General features: G+C 51.0%; 1 protein-coding gene across 1 annotated transcript in view; it reads left to right on the top strand.

Moving 5' to 3' along the window:
• RASGRF1 (Ras protein specific guanine nucleotide releasing factor 1) overlaps positions 1 to 17,522 on the top strand; it is a 113,978-nt gene that overhangs the window by 53,314 nt on the left and 43,142 nt on the right. Inside the window, exons 6-11 of the mRNA XM_049852589.1 lie at positions 3,164 to 3,243; positions 5,435 to 5,628; positions 6,355 to 6,464; positions 10,058 to 10,176; positions 12,688 to 12,848; positions 16,622 to 16,685. Coding sequence (XP_049708546.1) covers positions 3,164 to 3,243; positions 5,435 to 5,628; positions 6,355 to 6,464; positions 10,058 to 10,176; positions 12,688 to 12,848; positions 16,622 to 16,685 — 728 coding nt within the window. The remainder of the gene's footprint in view (positions 1 to 3,163; positions 3,244 to 5,434; positions 5,629 to 6,354; positions 6,465 to 10,057; positions 10,177 to 12,687; positions 12,849 to 16,621; positions 16,686 to 17,522) is intronic.

The following is a 17,522-nucleotide window of genomic DNA, read 5'->3' as shown; positions in this document are numbered from 1 at the left end:
AGTGAAAGAGGAGCAGCTCTGGGGCGGGCAAGATGAGAGTCAGAATCAACACTAAAACTGCTATGAGTTCAGATTGTGAAAGAAAGAGACCATCCAAATCAGTAGTTTTCCCCTGTATCTACAGTAACCAGTTAGAAAATATAATGTGCAAAAAGGATCCCATTCTTAATGGCACCAAAAATTTAGACTACCTAGAAGTAAACGTACAGCCCGTGTGGCAAGGGCATAAATGAAGACGTCTGTAGGCAGACAGACATATCAGCATCTTGGATGGAAAAGTTCCATCTTGCAAGGATGTCATATTCTCCCAAAGTTTTCTGTAAATTTCATATCATTCCAATTGAAACATAACCTAGCGAAATGATTTTAAAGCTCAACTGAAGGAATAAATGTATACAAACAGATAATAACGTTCCAAAAAAGAACCCTGTAATTAAATTATAAAAGTTTACAAATATAAAGTGTTAACTGTGAGCCCTGGTGGTTAAGAGCTCGGCTGCTAACCAAAAGGTCGGCAGTTCGAATCCACCACCCACTCCTTGGAAACCCTATGGGGCGGTTCTACTCTGTCCTATAGGGTTGCCATGAGTCGGAATCGATTCGATAGCAACGGGTTTGGTTTTTTTGGTTTTTGGAGGATCAGTGCCGTAACAGACCAGTAGATCATAAGAACAAAATAGAAGTCCAGAAACAGATTCAGATTATATGAGAATTTAGTAAGTATGAAAAGACAGCCTATCAAATCAGTAGGAAACAGATGGGTAGTCAATAAACAAGACTGGGAAATTAACGAACCAAGTTGAGAGGAAGATTACATTTATATCCATTATTCACATCTTACACCAAAGTAAATTCTAGATATATTAAGTATTTATGTGTAAAAATGAGACAATAAAATCAATATATTATAAACTACAGGAGAGCACGAATGCAACCCGGGGGTGGGGGCAGACATGATGCCCAAGGCAGAAAGCTTGGTAGACCTACAAATGCAGAAAGGAAAAACTTGAAAAAATATATCTATATACACACACAAATAAAAAAAAAATAGCTAAGCAAAAATGTCTATGGCACATATGTTCAGGTTATATGCTTGGGATGTAAACCAGAAAAAAAAAAAAAAAAAACCTGTTGCTGTCGACTTGATTCCAACTCACAGAGACCGTATAGGACAGAGTAGAGCTGTCCTATAGGGTTTCCAAGGAGCAGCTGGTGGATCAGGATATTTAAAATTCATAAGATAGAAAATAGGAAATGGACATGAATAGAATAAGCAATTCTCAAGAGAAGAAATACAAATGACCAATACATATGATACATATGAAAAAATGTTCAACAAACCCATAACAATGATTTTTTTTAAAAGCAAAGCAAATCAAATCAAAGTGAGATACCTTTTTTTTTCCTTATCAGATGAGTAACAATGGCAATTTCTAGGTAATAGGATTACAGGTAAAATACTCAAAGTTCACACTTTAAAAAAATGTAGGCTTCACCAAGTATATTTTCATAGTTCCAGCTTATGATATTCCTGACATGCTACTACACCAGTCTGTGCAGTACTGGAATTTAAGGAGGTTTCTTTCCTCTGGGGTGTATCCTGACAGTTGCCTGCTGGGGCTGCCTGGAAACGGCTTTCCTGAGCCTTGCTATGGCAATGTGCAGGGCCATCTAGATCCTCCTGACTGTAGGAAGGAAGAGAACAAACAGCTCCCTCAGGAACCCCATGGAAGTCCCCTGACCCCCATCCTGTCCCCACTCAGGTCACATGTTCTCCCCTCTGTGCGCTGTCACACACCCAGGTGGTTTCTTGCTGTAGAGCTTTTTGAAGAATCTTCATGTATCGACTACCAGAGTCCTTAAAACTGGGAAATTTTGTTTATCCATTCAGCAAACTAGTTCAGGGGCCATGGTCAGACAGAAACAAGGATGATTCTTTAGGAACTTGCTACCTGACAAAAATGCCTTTCTCATCAGGTGGTTCTGGAAATCAATGTGTACCCACGCCCAAAGGAGCCCTTTCTCTTAGGACTTGAGGGAAATGATAGACAAATTCACAATCATGATCAGACCCACACTCAGGAATGAGAATGTGGGAAAGTCTTCTCCACTGAGATTGTTTTAAGTTCCCACTAGTTTCAGTATTTATGACATTTTCCTTCCAGTACATTCTGTGGAATGTAATGGAGTTCCAATGTTCTCGAAGGCTTGTCCTGGGAGAGGTGGGGCTTGCTGTGTAGCGGGCAGCTGCTTGGGGAGCGGTGGACAGGGAAGGTGGTGTGGGAGGGGAGCCTAGGCAGATGTGGCCTAGTGCTCAGAGACGCAGCCCAGCCCAGTGCTAGGCTGCTAGGGAGAATGCATGTTCCCGGGCATGTTCAGCAATGGCAAAGCAGGGAGATCCTGGGTCCTTTCGCTTCTGTGACTGAGATTCCCAGAAAGGGGGCGGTCATGGGGGTGGTGGCAGGAAACTAGCATTTGCTGAGCGCCTGCTGTGTACCAGGCACTGGGGTAGACACTTCACCTGCTGGAGTGACCCCACTTCACCTTCATATTTTACACTGAAGGGCCTGAGGTTCAGATATGTTAAGCATCTCACTGAAGGTCACACAGCTGGGAAGGGGCAGAAGGTGGATTCGAGCCCTGCTCTGTGTGGTTCCCAAGCCCTAGCTCTTTCCACATCATCAGTGGCTTTTACTCTGTGTTCCCCAGAGCCCTGGGTTCATCCAAGATACCTCAGGGGTGCCCCCAGTAGGTGGGGGCTCCAGGAAGCAGGGGCGGCCATCAGTCTAGGCAGCTCCACGCTATGGGCAACTAACCTGCAGGGCTGGTTTCCTGGGCATGCAACCCTTGAAGTTGACAGAGCCCCACACTTATTTAATGGTCTCTTAGTGCCGTCTTGACATTGTTAGTAATTTTTGAACAAGGAACCCCACATTTTCATTTTGCACTGGGCCCCAGGAATTGTATAGTCGGTTCTGCTCGTTGGGTATCCGCACAGGGACTCAAGTGGGAAGGAGCTTTGCTGCTAAGAACTTCCACAGGCGGTGGTCGCTGGCCCTATCCCTCAGGCCCCTCAGCAGGGCTGAGTTTCGGAGACCCCCTAGGCCCTGGAGGGGCAGGAACACACTCCCTTGGCCGAGCTTACCCTGTGCTTCTTTTCCAGCGAAACCATCATGTTTTTGCACCAGATCTTTTACCAAGGCCTGAAAGCCCGCATCTCCAGCTGGCCCACGCTGGTCCTGGGTGAGTAGACGCCCCTGGCAGGGGCCCCTAGCCACTCCTCGCCCCAGATGTCCCTGTCCAGGGGCCCTTGGCTGCCCCTCAAGGCTGGGGCACCTTCCGGAGCAGAATCCAGTGGCATCCTAAAACCCATGGAACCCCTCTGAGGGACAGAATGGAAAAGACAAGTTGGCAAAAGCTATATTTCTAGGAGGAAAAGATATATTTTTATCTCTTATCTGCTTTTCCCTTTTAAAAATAATGCACACGTCCACATTTGGGAAGATTTGAAAACCCAGAAAAGTAGAAAAAGTTTAAAAATATCAAGCACAGTTCTGCTCCCCAAAGATCACCACTATAAACACTTTGGGTGCTTTCTTCCAACTTTTTTTTTCTATGCATAGATCTTTTTTTCCCCATTTTTACATAATTGTAAACATACAGAATTTGAAGCTTGCTGTGTGTGTGCACGTGTGTGTGCACTTACACTTAACCTTATAGCCTAAGCATTTTCTCTTGCTGAAAACATCATGTTGGATCACTGTGTCACCCCCCAGTATGGTGAATGAGCCATCATTTATATAACCGGCTCCATCGTGGCCTCTTAGAGTTGTTTCCAACTTGTTATTGTAAATAGTCATCTTTGCACACAATGTTTTCTTCATATTAGACCTCGCTTCCCAAACGTACAATTACTAAGACAAAGGGTATCGATGCGACAAAGGCTCTTGCTTCATGCATGCTGTCAAATTGCTCTCCAAGAATAACATACACGCAAGAAACTAAAGTATCTCCCGCGCCTCACCTCACCAGCACTAGTTGTTTTGGGGAGTTTGTTGTTGTTACTATCTTAATGCGATAGGTAAAGGTGAAGGCTGGTGTCACCTCTGCCATGAGGAAACAGGCTGAGGGAAGTGCCAAACCAGACCCCAGACCCGGGGCTGTCAGAGTCTATCAGAGTTTCTCTGCCCTCGAGCTCTGGAGACTTCCTATGTGCAAGTGGGGGCATTTGTTTGTCTTCTCAAGCCTAAGACCCATAGGTCAAAACAAGAAGAGGTCTTAGCAGGGGCAGGGGAGCATTTCCTACAGTAGCATTGTTGAAGACACCATCCATTGGGTCATTGAATGCCCTTTTATGAGAGCTTCTCATTTCACATGTATTACGAGGAAAGCATTTTTTTTTTCTTTTTTCAATGAGGTTTGTAAGCAGAAGTTTCAAATGGTTTCATCGGTTCCCGTCAAATGTTGAAGGGCAAATTCAGGGAGATGGCTTGGGCTTCCCGGGGGGGCTAGAAGGGCAGGATATACCCAGGAGAACCTGGGGGAGGTCAGAGACAGATGGGTCAAAGAGGGCACTCGTGACTGAATCAGAAGGTGCAGAGCTGGGGAGGCCTGGTAGGGACAAGGACAGACGGATGAAGGGACAGACAGACGAAGGAGCAGAGATTGACAGGAGGGCTTGTCATGTGGTGGGGAGAAACCATGGAATGGGAAAGTCAGGAGACCCAGTTCCCGGCCTGCTACTGACTCACCTGTGGCCTGGAATGTGTCACTTCCTGTCACAGGTGGGAGAGTCTGGGATGGAGGTCTACTGGGGACTGCTCTCGGCAGCAACGCAGTGGGGAAGCGAGGGCAGCAGGATAAGGAAGAGGGAGAAGCTGGGCTTCCATGCAGTTGCAACAGAGGCCTCAGCCCCCCCCACAGAGAGCTCTGGAGCCAGGGTGGCCCTCAAGAGATGTCCCGAATTGAAGCAGGGGGCTGGCCTTTATACCCTCACATGAACCAGTCTTTGGATGGGGCATGACCTGGGCAAAGCACCTTCCATCATCAGAGAGCAATTTTTGGACGGTGACCCTGCTAAGCACCATGAGCCACCATCTCTCCGGGTGGCTGGGAGAACGAATCCTGAGGGGATCCGGGCAGCACACTGCAGCAGCCACCACACCATGGGTGTGCTCTGACCCTGAGCAAAGAGGCGTCAGACGAGACAGGGCCCCACATCTCCAAAGATCTGTGGTTCCAACGTGATCCCAACAGCTGGGGCCCCTCTCTCTGGTCCTGGCTAGGGCAGCGGTACCAGCGGTACTTAAAGGCAAGGATCTCTCAGGGCAGGGGCTGAGCCTGGCCCCGGCCTCACTGAGTGGTCTGCGAGATCCGAGGGCACACGGAGCATCTGTCTGCCCCGGCGCCTGGCTGACGCCCACCCTCCTTCCAGCCGACCTGTTTGACATCCTGCTGCCCATGCTCAACATCTACCAGGAGTTCGTTCGCAACCACCAGTACAGCCTGCAGATCCTGGCCCACTGCAAGCAGAACCGTGACTTTGACAAGCTGCTGAAGCACTACGAGGCCAAGCCCGACTGCGAGGAGAGGACGCTGGAGACCTTCCTCACCTACCCCATGTTCCAGGTGGCCACCAGCCCTGCCTACCTGGGGGCCCACAGCGGGGAGGGCATGGCGTGAGGGCCACAGCTGAGAGGAAGCCATGCCCCAGGGCACCGTCCCTAATATTGATTGCAGCTCTAGGCTGCCTGGGGAATGGCATTAGGACCAGCCCTGAATCCTGGCTGGTGGAGGGCAAGCTGGTGGTGGTCCACAGAACAGGTGGAGGAAGGAGCGGGACAGCTCCTGGAGACGGCCATCAGGAGGCACTTGCCTCCCCAGGCCCTGCCTCCTGCCAGGGCGGAGCTGCCAGTTCAGGGTCTGGTCCCCAGAGGAGACCTTAGAAGGGCCTCTACAGTGGAGTCTGCAGCCCATCTCCTTCCTCAGCCCTGCTGTGGAAGTCCTCTGGGCTGAACAAATTGTTCTCTGCTTTTCTCTCTTTCTATCCCTCTATATTGCTGCTCTGTCTCTGTCTCTCTTTCTTGCTTCACATTGTCTCTCTCTCTCCCTGTCTCTGTCCCTCTCTTGCTCTTTGTCTCTGTCCCTGTCTCCCTGACCCTCCCTATTTTCCCATCACCTGTCTCTTTCTCTGCCCTGTCCCTGTCTCTCTTTCTCCATCCCTGTCCCCCGTCCCTCTGTCTTTCTCTGTCCCTGTCCCCCGTCTCTCTGTCTTTCTCTGTCCCTGTCCCTTGCCCCATCCTGTCCTTCTGTCTCTCTTGGCTCCCGGTCCCTCTGCGTCTCCCCTGCCCACAGATCCCCAGGTATATCCTGACACTACATGAGCTCCTGGCCCACACACCTCACGAGCATGTTGAGCGCAACAGCCTGGACTATGCCAAGTCCAAACTGGAGGAGCTGTCCAGGTAAGCCCGGCTGCCCTACTCTCCCCCAGACAGGTGCACAGGGCAGGCCAAATACCCCTCCCTGGAGGCTACTGAGCCCCAGATGCTAAAACTCACATTCAGATTCGGAGGGAACAGCCCGCCCCATCTCGAAGCAGAATCCCCTGAAGAGGTCCCGAGAGGTTTCAAATCAAGCCCAAGTGGGCACTGATGGGGACAATGTGGGTGAGTGTGGTGTCCCTGGCACCGTGTGGGGACAGTGTGGGTTAGTGTGGAGTCCCTGGCACCATGTGGGGACAGTGTGGGTGACTGTGGAGTCTCTGGCACTGTGTGGAGACAGAGTGGGTGAGTGTGGTGTCCCTGGCACTGTGTGGGGACAGTGTGGGTGAGTGTGGTGTCCCTGGCACTGTGTGGGGACAGTGTGGGTGAGTGTGGTGTCCCTGGCACTGTGTGGGAACAGTGTGGGTGAGTATGGTGTCCCTGGCACTGTGTGGGGACAGAGTGGGTGAGTGTGGTGTCCCTGGCACTGTGTGGGAACAGTGTGGGTGAGTATGGTGTCCCTGGCACTGATGGGGACATTGTGGGTGTGTGTGGGTTCCCTGGCACCATGTGGGGATAGAGTGGGTGACTGTGGGGTCCCGGTAGTGATGGGGACAGTGTGAGTGTGGAGTCCCTGGCACCATGTGGGGACAGCATGGGTGAGTGTGGGGTCCCTGGCACCATGGGGGGACACCATGGGTGAGTATGGGGTCCCTGGCACCATGTGGGGACAGCATGGGTGAGTGTGGGGTCCCTGGCACCATGGGGGGACACCGTGGGTGAGTGTGGGGTCCCTGGCACCATGAGAGGACAGCATTGGTGAGTGTAGGGTCCCTGGCTTAGATGGATCCCAGGAAAAGCCCTGGGCACTCCAGGTGTGCCCACCAGGTGCGAGAGTGGGAACACTGGAGGGAGTCAGACCTGAGAATGTCTGGAAGGTGGAACGAAGAGGGTTTTCTGATGGATCAGAGGTGAGAGGGGAGGGGAAGACTGGAGTCCAGGTGCCTCCAGAGTCGGGCACCCTCACCCAGATGGAGAAAATGCAGGCAGGGCTGGTTTAAGGGCAATTCCAGGAGCTTTATTGGGGAGCATGTTCAACTTGACGTGCCAATGAAGCATCTGAGTGGAGATGACAAGAGGGAGTTGGGTATTTGAATCTGTTGTTGAGGGGAGAGAGAAGCTTGAGAGTCATCAGCCTGGAGGTGGTAGTTAAAGTCACAGGACTGGCTGAGGTCCCAAGGGAGTGAGTTTACACAGAAAGGGACAGGACCAAGGCCTGAGCCCTGGACCTCCACCATGGAGAGGTCAGAGATGAGGAGCCTGTGGTTAGGATGGGCTGGCCCAGCCCCCAGCCCTCCCCAGGGCCCTACCAAGCCACTCAACACCCTAAACGGCTTCCCAAGTCTATCAGGGGCAGCGGGCCAGGCCACAGCCCCCAACTGGGCAGAGGGGGCAGAGGCTGGACCAGAGCGGGATGCAGGCTATCCCCTGTGATCCCGCCAAGGCCCAGCTGAGTTACAGACCCCAGAGTGGAGGGTAAGGGCGCAGAGGTGACCAGGATGTGACTGCAGAGTGACACAACCATTGTAGGGCACACCCCAGTCCTCACATGCACCAGGGAGCCAGATCCTACACACTCCCCTATAGGAGAAGACTTGGGTTCCCTGAGGCAGCGTGCTTCTCATCACTGCGGGACGCTCCGTTCTGGTGCCATGCAGGGGAGCAGGTGGCAAATGGGTACCAAGGTATTTGGCCTAAGATCATGATCCCTTTCCCCTGGGTCCTGGGTGTGTCAGCCTGCTCTCTCTTGGTTCCGTCCAACCGCCTGTACCTGCCCTGAACCCCGCCCTGGTGGCACAGGAGAGGGTTTTCCTATTGCCATGACAACGGTCCTCTCATCCTCCTCATACACTCCCATGGGGGAATCCTGGCAGGAAGCCATCAGATAAGCAATGCAGGCCCACTCTGCTCAGAATCACACCTCCCCTCTAGGGACTGGCTCTCCCCAACCTCGGGCCTTTGTCCAGCTATTTGGTCCTGAACCCCCAGATCCTGGGTGACCCGAGTCATCACTTCCCAAAGCTCCCCAAATAAGTATGCGGCATGAGTCCCCAACACACACCCCAGCCTGGAACTGGGACTTATCCTGAGCAGCAGTGGTATACACACACCTAACAGGAAACCAATGCTGCTACTTTGAAATCACCCTTTGTTTGTCACCAGATACAGTCTTTCCCAGCAAAGTCCCCACCTGCTCAAGAGACCAACTGACCAACCCATTGCCTTCGAGTTGATTCCCATTCATGGTGACCCCATAAAAGTAAGAGTAGAACCACACTCCATAGGGTTTTCAATGGCTGTGACCTTTCAAAAGCAAATTGCCAGGCCTTTCTTCCAAGGCACTCAGTTTGCAGCGGAGCACTTTAACCGTTTATGTGCACCCATTAACTCCCGATCAAAAAGTGCTTCTGATTACCTTTGGTTACTTCCAAAAATGAATGTATCTCCAGGAAACCAGTATATGCCCTGGAAGGTATCTCCTCTCAGACTTCCTTTCCAGAAGAGGGCTGGGGCCAGGGCTTCTGGGGAGAGCATCATTGCCTGAGGGGGTGGAGGTGGGACTGAGGCCCTTGAAGAAGAAATTCCATCTAAATGCCCCACTCTCTTTATAAGTTGAATAGCATCTGTGAGAGAACTTTGTAAGCTGCACACGCTAACCAGCCCTTTTGGTGGTCTTGGTGGAACTGCAGGCATAAGCGGACAAATAGAAGGTTTTGTGCTTTGCTTGGAGTAGGTGGGGTACTTTTTCCAGAGGACCAAAAAAATCACTCGCCACTTTCCTAAGACCCCTGGAAACCCACAAGATTCAGCAAAATTGACAGCTTACACCCATCCTTTATGTGCAACTTTTAGGAAAAAAAGTTAAATGGCGCCACCTTCTGGACAGGAGGGTTGTTGCAGCAGTCAGGATAGGGACAGCTAGGACAGTTGTCTTATTCTTGATTCAAGGGCCGACTGTGTCCTGCTTTCCTCCCAGACCTTCTGGAGCCAACTAGATTGCCAGGAGTTCCAAAAATGAGCTATTCTATGGTACCAACGACAGTTTTTTTTTTAAAAAAAAAACACATGAAGATCAGGGGAAAGAGTTTTCAGAGAAAGGAAACAGCAAGTGCAAAGGCACCGAGGCAGGAATGAGCATGGTTTAGTCTATGGATGGAAATACTATGGCCAGTAGTGGAATGAGGGGCAGGATGTCACCTGGACTCCCATCTCTTTCCCAGTGCTGGGGCTGGTCCTGCTGCCTCTGTTTCACATGGTTCAGACTTTGAAATCAGACCAACCTGCTTCCTAGTTGCTAACTTCCATTTTCTTTTCTCTGAAATAAGAACAGCTGCCTCCTTGGGCTGACAGACTGATAAAATGAGATCACACCTGTAAAGTGCCCAGCACACAGTGGGCACTCAGTAGATGCACGTTCCTTTATGACGACGTCTGGCCAGAGACCCAGCATTCCCTCCTCCCTGGGAAGTGGGCAGCCCACCTCTGACCATGTGATTTATTTCCCGGCCCCACAGGATCATGCACGACGAAGTAAGCGAGACAGAGAACATCCGAAAGAACCTGGCCATTGAGCGCATGATCATTGAGGGCTGTGAGATCCTCCTGGACACCAGCCAGACCTTCGTGAGACAAGGTATGGCCCCTGCACCCTGCCTGACCTCTACAGGTGAGCCCCAACAGAGGCAGGGAGGTGGCACTTGGGGACACTGCTAGTTGGTGAGGCTGTCTGGTGCCAAAACCTGCCAGTGTGCCTGCCGAGTATTCCGGGGCTGCTGGCGGAACGTGACGGCTATATGTAGATGTTGGTATCTATACATATAGATGCAGATATTATTGGTTTTCACAGTTTCCTTCTCTCCAGATGTAAACATAATCCTACCCAGATGGCCTTGATTTGTCTATTGTATGTCATAGTAAACATTGGTATGTCCTTTTTGGGGAGGAAGTATGGCTGGAGGATGGAAGATAGATAACAATTGGCTCTTACTCAGTGAATCGCAAGCATTTTCAGTGCCTGAGAGGAAGTGGGTGTTGGCTCAGTCCGTCTGTCCTTTGGGCTTCTTCTACCTCTTGGGGGAAGCCGTGTTCATAGTTGTTCTCTCAGGTGGAAGGCTTTCTCCACCCTTCCGCCTCAACTTACTTGAGGACAGCGTTTGAGAGATACACCGTGTTGAAAAAGCTGAGTAGAGGCTCCTTGTGACTGAGGGGACTGAAGACACTCAATTTGAGGCTTCAGAGCCGGAGTGTACTTAAAGTTCAGCTTGTTCAAATTCCATGTCCCGTGAGAAACTCAGCTTCTGCTTGAATGCCCCAGAGGTGACGTCCAACCTCAGGATGGACCCTCCGAGTCCCTTTTCTCTAACCTGTTGCTGTCAGTTCCAACTCATGGCAACCCCATGTGTTACAGAGTAGAACTGCTCCACAGGGTTTTCTTGACTATAATCTTTAGAGAAGCAGATTACCAGGCCTTTTTCCCATGGTGCCACTGGGAATTGCGAACCTTTCGGTTAGTTGATCACAACTAGGCTCATCTAGCCCTGGGATTCTCTGATTAGATGAAAAACCTACCAGCGCCCCCTACTGGCCTGTGCAGCTGTCTCAGGCCCCTGCTGTCCTGGGCAAGGATAGCGTCCTTGGAGTTTTGTCCCAAGCCGGTGTGTGGCCACTCTGCTCTTCCCTGAGGCCCATCCTGAGACCTACTGGGCCCAGAGCCAGCGCCGCCTGTGTCCTGGCTGCCCCCGAGCTGTGCTGGGTGCTGCCTATGCCAGAGGTGTCCCCATATGGTATTTTGAAGCCCCTTTAAAGAAAATTCCAAATGGACTTGGCTTGGAAGTCACCTAAGGAATCACTTCTTCTGGGTGGGAGGTGTCCGCACAAGCCAGGAGTCTGCACCATGCCCCGAGACAAAGCATTTCCTCACCTCCTGCGGGGCTGGGTGGGACCTGGTTATGAGAAGTTGGGGCCCAACAAGCCCTTTCTCCCTTGTTCCGTCTGTACCTGCCTGCCCTAAGCCCCGCCCTGGCAGCACAGGACAGAGTTTTCCTGTCATCCTGATTACAGCCCTCTCATCCTCCTCACACGCCCCCATGGGGGAATCCTGGCAGGAACCCATCAGAAAACCCCATCCCTGGCAACAAACACTGATGCCTGCCCCATTCATGCCAGGCCCTACGTGGGGCTACAGGGACACCCAGAGAACCAGATCCAGCCTCATCCTCCAGCAAACTGTGTAGTGAGAGAGAGTCATAAAGAGAAATGCAGGAAAGTGTCCCGGGCAGGTAGTGGACATTAGCAGGAGATGGTGTGTCGGCCCAGAGCAGAACTGAGGATCTGGGGAAAGCTTTCCAGAGGAGATGACACTGGAGTGGGATCTTGAAGCATAACTAGGAGTTCACTCGGTAGATGGGGTGAAGGAGGGACTTACTAAGCTGAGGACCAGAGTTCAGGGAGCCACAGACGATTGACCTCAAACTAGCCTTGGAGCAGAAAAGGGAGACAATTGCAAGAGAGGAGGCTGGGGCGGTAAGCCTAAGCCAGACAGCTGAAAGACCTTGACTGCCCAAATCCCGGGGGTGATGAGAAGCTGTTGAGGGATTTTAAGTAGGAAAGGAGACCTGTAGAGCACGTATTGGGGGTGAGGATTCCAGAGCAGGTACAGCAAATGAGTGTCATTACAGGCACCTACTCTGCTCAGTAATGGCTGCCTGGAGTACCACGTGGGGAAGGACTGTGAGGCTCCAGTGGGCTCTGCAGGAAAGAGTGCGTTGATCGATTGGTGATGTCTGCCATGGCTGCTTGTGGCAGCCTCCTGCCATCCCCAAAGCCCTTCTTCTTACCACATGGGCTACACATCTCTTTTAGGGTTCCTTTTCTTGCCAAGGCCATGGCCTCTGGCTGGGAGGTCAAGGTGTCCCACACGGAGCTTACCTGATCAACGCCCCCCCACCCCCTGCCAAAATCTGGTCCTGAGGAAGGGCTGGAAGGAGTGTCTGAGGGTGTGTTTGTTACCAGGAACTAGGATTGCCTTGCCGCACAGCCACTGCCGCTGGTATCTCAAGCCCACATTCAACCTCAAAGCCAGGTCAGAGTCAGAGAGAGGGTCGTCCTTGGAAACGGGCTCAGGGTCTCCCTCCTCCACCCACAGGTTCCCTCATCCAGGTGCCCATGTCTGAAAAGGGGAAGATCACCAGAGGGCGCCTGGGGTCTCTGTCGCTAAAGAAGGAGGGTGAGCGGCAGTGTTTCCTGTTTTCTAAGCATCTAATTATCTGTACCAGAGGCTCTGGAGGGAAACTCCACCTGACCAAGGTAAGGACCCAGGAGACAGCTGCTTCCCTGACCACAGGTATGACTGACCCTGACGGGGGCCCAGATGGTAGACAAATGTGTCAGAGACACATGCACACACACACACACATACACACACCGTGTGCCATGGTTTAACTGGCAGGTTGGAATGAACAGCCCATTGATCGATTTTCCAATGGAGGAATCATGAGACATGGGAAGGGGAGTATCTAGGCCCCCGAAGTCTCCCCTACGGCTGGGTACCTGGGCCAGAGGAGCCAGGCGGTCTGGACAAGCACATAGAAGGCCCATGATGTGTGTGTCTATGTGTCTGTGTGTCTGTGTTGGGGAGAGGTGGAAAGGGCAGGGCAGAGGATGATATCTCCAGAGCCTTTCTCTCATCTCCAACCAAAGGGGCTCAGACAGATCCCCTCCAACGCCCTTCTCAGACTCTCCTCTGCCAGTGCGGGAGTGCTGCCCCAGGGACGGCTGGTCAATCCCAGAAGGCCATTCAGGTGTTCACAGACACAGCCCACTCTCAGGACCCCACAGCCCTGCAGGGGACCCCACATGTTCAACCAACCCACCTTCCCTTCCCAAAACGTGGAAGGGAATAAGCATCCCCTCCTGCTTCCTCACAGACCCCTGGGCCCTTGCTCATGCTGTCCGCTCAGCTGCACAACTGTCCTTCTCCCCAGCCAGCCTCTTTTACGTCCTTCATGTCCTTCAAGGCCTGCTCCAACGCCCCCTCCCCTGTAAACCTACACCCTGGCAGAGTCTACTGCCCCCCAAGACTGCACACTGCTTCTCTCATTGCTCTGAGCTTGGGGTCTGTCCTACTTCTGTCACTGACACATGTGTGACCGTGGACAAGTCCCTGGCCCTCTCTACACCTCAGTTTCTCATCTGTAAAATGGGGAGAACTGTCCTCACAGAGCCACTGGAAGGATGCAGGAAGCCAACGGTGGGCGTCTGTTTGCTCTGTGAATTACGTGGTGCTTCCCTCTGAGAAGCTGCAGGCCCCCCGCATCGTGCCCGTCACCAGAGCTTGCTCCTGCGGGTTGCAGATCCGCCTGGGAAGGGCCAGAAGGTGCCCTTAATTAAGGCAGAGCATCAGGGAAACCGTTCTTCCAGACCCGGGATGCCTGTCCCATAACCACCTGCAGCGCCAATAGATCAACCCGTGACTTCGGGGAATACACTGCTTGTGTTAACCTGTCGACGAACTAGTTGGCTGGCTGCACAAGGAGAAATTAATTTACAAATATTGAATACTCCAGTCTCAACCAAATTATGTATCAAGGAAAGCTTTCATTATTTATTAGCTCTGGAGTTTCTGCTGTGAAGACCTCTATCCAAGTTTGCGGGGACGGTTCCCTCAGTGGGCGGGGGCCGGAAGGGGCAGGTTGAACTGAAGACTTCAAGGCAACTTCCTGCTCTGAAAATATGAAAGCATTTGTTTCCATGTTTGTTCATTTTGTTTGGGGATTTTTTTTTCTTTTTTCTTTTTAAGTTTTAGGAGTCTTGTAGCATACTGGTGAAGAACACGGAGTCAGATGCCACTCAAAGTCTAGAACTGCCACTTACCAGTGGGTGACAGTAGATAAATCATGTCACCTCACCAAGCCTCAGTTTCCTTATCTGCGTAATGGGGGTGAAAATACTACTGCATGTGAATACTATAAGGATTAAGTGAGATGGCCCATCCAAAGCCCTTAGTCCAGTGCCTGGTACATAAGTACTCAATACACGGGAATAATCGTTGTCATTCTTAGTTATATAATAATAAACTTGTAATCATAACAATAATAATAGCAAGCCCCTATATAATGATTACTGTGGGCCAGGCAGGGTCCCTGGGTGATGTAAATGATTAATGCGTTCAGCTGCTAACCAAAAAGTTGGCAGTTCAAGTCCACCCAGAGGCACCTCAGAAGAAAAGCCTGGTGATCTACTTCTGAAAAATCGGCCATTGAAAACCCTGTGGAGCACAGTTCTACTCTGACATACATGGGGTCATATCATGGAAGGCAACTGGTTGGAAGAGCCAGGTACTATCCCAAATATTTTATGTATCTTTAATTCTTAGAACAACCCACCAAGGTGAGTACTATTACTTTTCCCATTTTATAGATAAGGGAACTGAGGCAGAAGAAGCTAGAAAGTGGCAGAGCTGGGCTTTGAACCCAGGTAGTCTGGCTCCAGAGTCTGTGTTCCTAATCACTTTGGTAAATATCCTTCAGTGACCATAAATTCAAATCATTCCTCTTTAAGTGTGCAGATCAGAAATAGAATGCCTTTAGTCCTTTCTGAAGGGGGTATGCTGCAAATCTGCGAGATTTAAAACTACAAAACGGAATTTTTTTTTAAGACTTAAAGAATATCAATACTATGAGGCTTTCGTGATTAATGACATCATCGGGCAGGTTAAGACCCAGAAAGGCTGGAGACCCCCCCAAGGCCACCACAGAGCAAAGCAAGAAGCAGAACCCCAGATTTGGGGGGCCAGTCTCACGCTCTCCCAGCCCTTCTCTGCCTTCCAAATGGCCGCCTTCCCTCCAAGGACTTTCATTTATAGATTAGACACATGGCCAGGTCTCTACTGTTATTATCGGTCATTGTATTAGTTATCTATTGCTGTGTAACCAATTACCTCCAAAGTATACTGACTTAAGAAACATTTATTATCTCATGGTTTCTGTGGGTCGGGAATTCAGTAGTGACTTACCTGGGTGCTCCTGGCTCCAGGTCTCTCATGGGTTTGCAATCAAGATGTCAGCTTGGGTTGCAATCATCTGAAGGCTTGACTAGGACTGGAGGATCCTTTTCCAAGATGACCCGCTCATATGGCTGTTGGCTGGAGGCCTCAGTTCCTCATTCATAGAGCTCTTCTCACAACACGTTAGCTGGCTTCCCCCAAAATGAGTGACGTTAGAGAGAGCGAAAGAGCAAGGAGTACCGTCAGTGCCTTCTGTGACCCACTCTCCAGAGTTGCATTCCATCACTTCCTCTTTATTCTTTTAATTAAAAGCAATCAGTAAGCCTGGCCCACACTCAAGAAGAGGGGAATTAGCCGAAGGGAGGAGTATCAATTTGTGGACATAATCTTAAAACCACCGTTGTTGTAGTTACTCTTCTCGTTACAACCTCAGGGGATCTCACACCCAAGAGACATTCAAACACTCAAGAATGGGAGGTGTTTGCCCATATATTTCAAATAATTGCCAACCAGGAGCTGACCCTGGGCTGGGATCAGCCCCCTGAGATTCTCTCTGGGCCCCACCACTAACTTGTCAGATCTTGAGCAAATCTCTTAACCTTTCTGTCTCCTTTTTTCCATCTGTAAAATGAGAACAACAATACCTGTGACATGTCCAGGAAATTGGTCTCAGTTTCCCCATTTATAATATGATGTGTTTGGCCCAGCACAGCAGATTTCAAGCTTCTGCAGACATAGGGCTACGAGGTGATGCTTCAGAGCAGCTGCTGTGGGAACAAGAAGAGGCCAAGCTGGCAGGTGCTGACCTCTCTGCCCACAGCCCGACCTCAGCCCTCATTCAGGAACGGCCTCTCCGAGACACTCCCATTTCATCCACTTTCTCAGGCTTCTTATATGCAGATGAAGCCCTTCAACTTAAAAAACAAAATACCCACACACACCTGGCATGTAGTATGCATGTACATATGTGTATATACATGAGTGCTCTCCAAAGGCTCTTGCAGCCTAGCATTTTGGGGCTCCTACATATCGCCTTACCCCCTTGACTCAAAGTGGCCCCGCTGCTCTTTTTCAGAATGGAGTCATATCCCTCATTGACTGCACCTTATTGGAGGACCCAGAAACCACGGAGGAGGAAGGTAAGTGTGAAGGTTCCGTGTGTGCACATTCACACAACCCGAAAGGTGGGCCCAGGTATTGTTTTTTTGTTGGGAGATGCTGCAATATGGTAGCCCACTCCTGAACACATGGAGAACCCGGGGTCTGGGTCTTTGGAGAAAGAGCTCCCTGGCTCAACAGGTGATAGCCTCCATCAGCCTTCTTGGTTCTTTTCAAGCTCCTCAGGCCCCTGTAGCAGTTGGCATCATTAGGGTGAGTAGACATGGGATCTCAGAGAGCACCCCTCATTTCCACATTCAAGGACTCAGTGGGCAGACTCAGAGTCTGGCCCTGAGCTGGGTCACGTGGTGGACACTTAAGAGGTGCTCAGCCACATCCCTACCCTCCATGGGAAAGGATGGGGTATGCTGAGGGCACATGGGCCACTGACAGAGGACATGCAGGGCTGGGACCCTTAGAGAGGGGATGGACCACCGGGGTGAGGGAACAAGACTTCAGGGAGGAGAGAGTGCCTGAGCATGGCCTCAACAAACCAGAAGGGGAGGCAGGGGATGTCCGAGCCTGGTGCTTTGGGTTTTTCTCCCCTGTCATCAGAGTTGGGGAATGGGGTCATTATTCTAGGTTAGGGGGTGGGATCACTACCACCTTTTGACTGAGCCAAAGTCTTTTCTGTCTCCCTTATTCACTGACTCCCCTCAGAGAGTGCCCTCGGTGTGCCCTGTGCTAGGCCAGGGGTTGGTATACCAGCAGGACTCCTGTCTGTGCCCTTCCCCAAACTGGGGGCTCCTGAGGAAGCAGGTGTATCTGATCCACTCAGCATCACAGTCTCAGCATGGCTGGGCTTAGGATTTGCTAGA

Source organism: Elephas maximus, chromosome 13 (assembly GCF_024166365.1).
Source record: "Elephas maximus indicus isolate mEleMax1 chromosome 13, mEleMax1 primary haplotype, whole genome shotgun sequence".
In the NCBI taxonomy this organism is placed as follows: domain Eukaryota; kingdom Metazoa; phylum Chordata; class Mammalia; order Proboscidea; family Elephantidae; genus Elephas; species Elephas maximus.
This window is presented reverse-complemented; position numbering and strand designations above follow the sequence as displayed.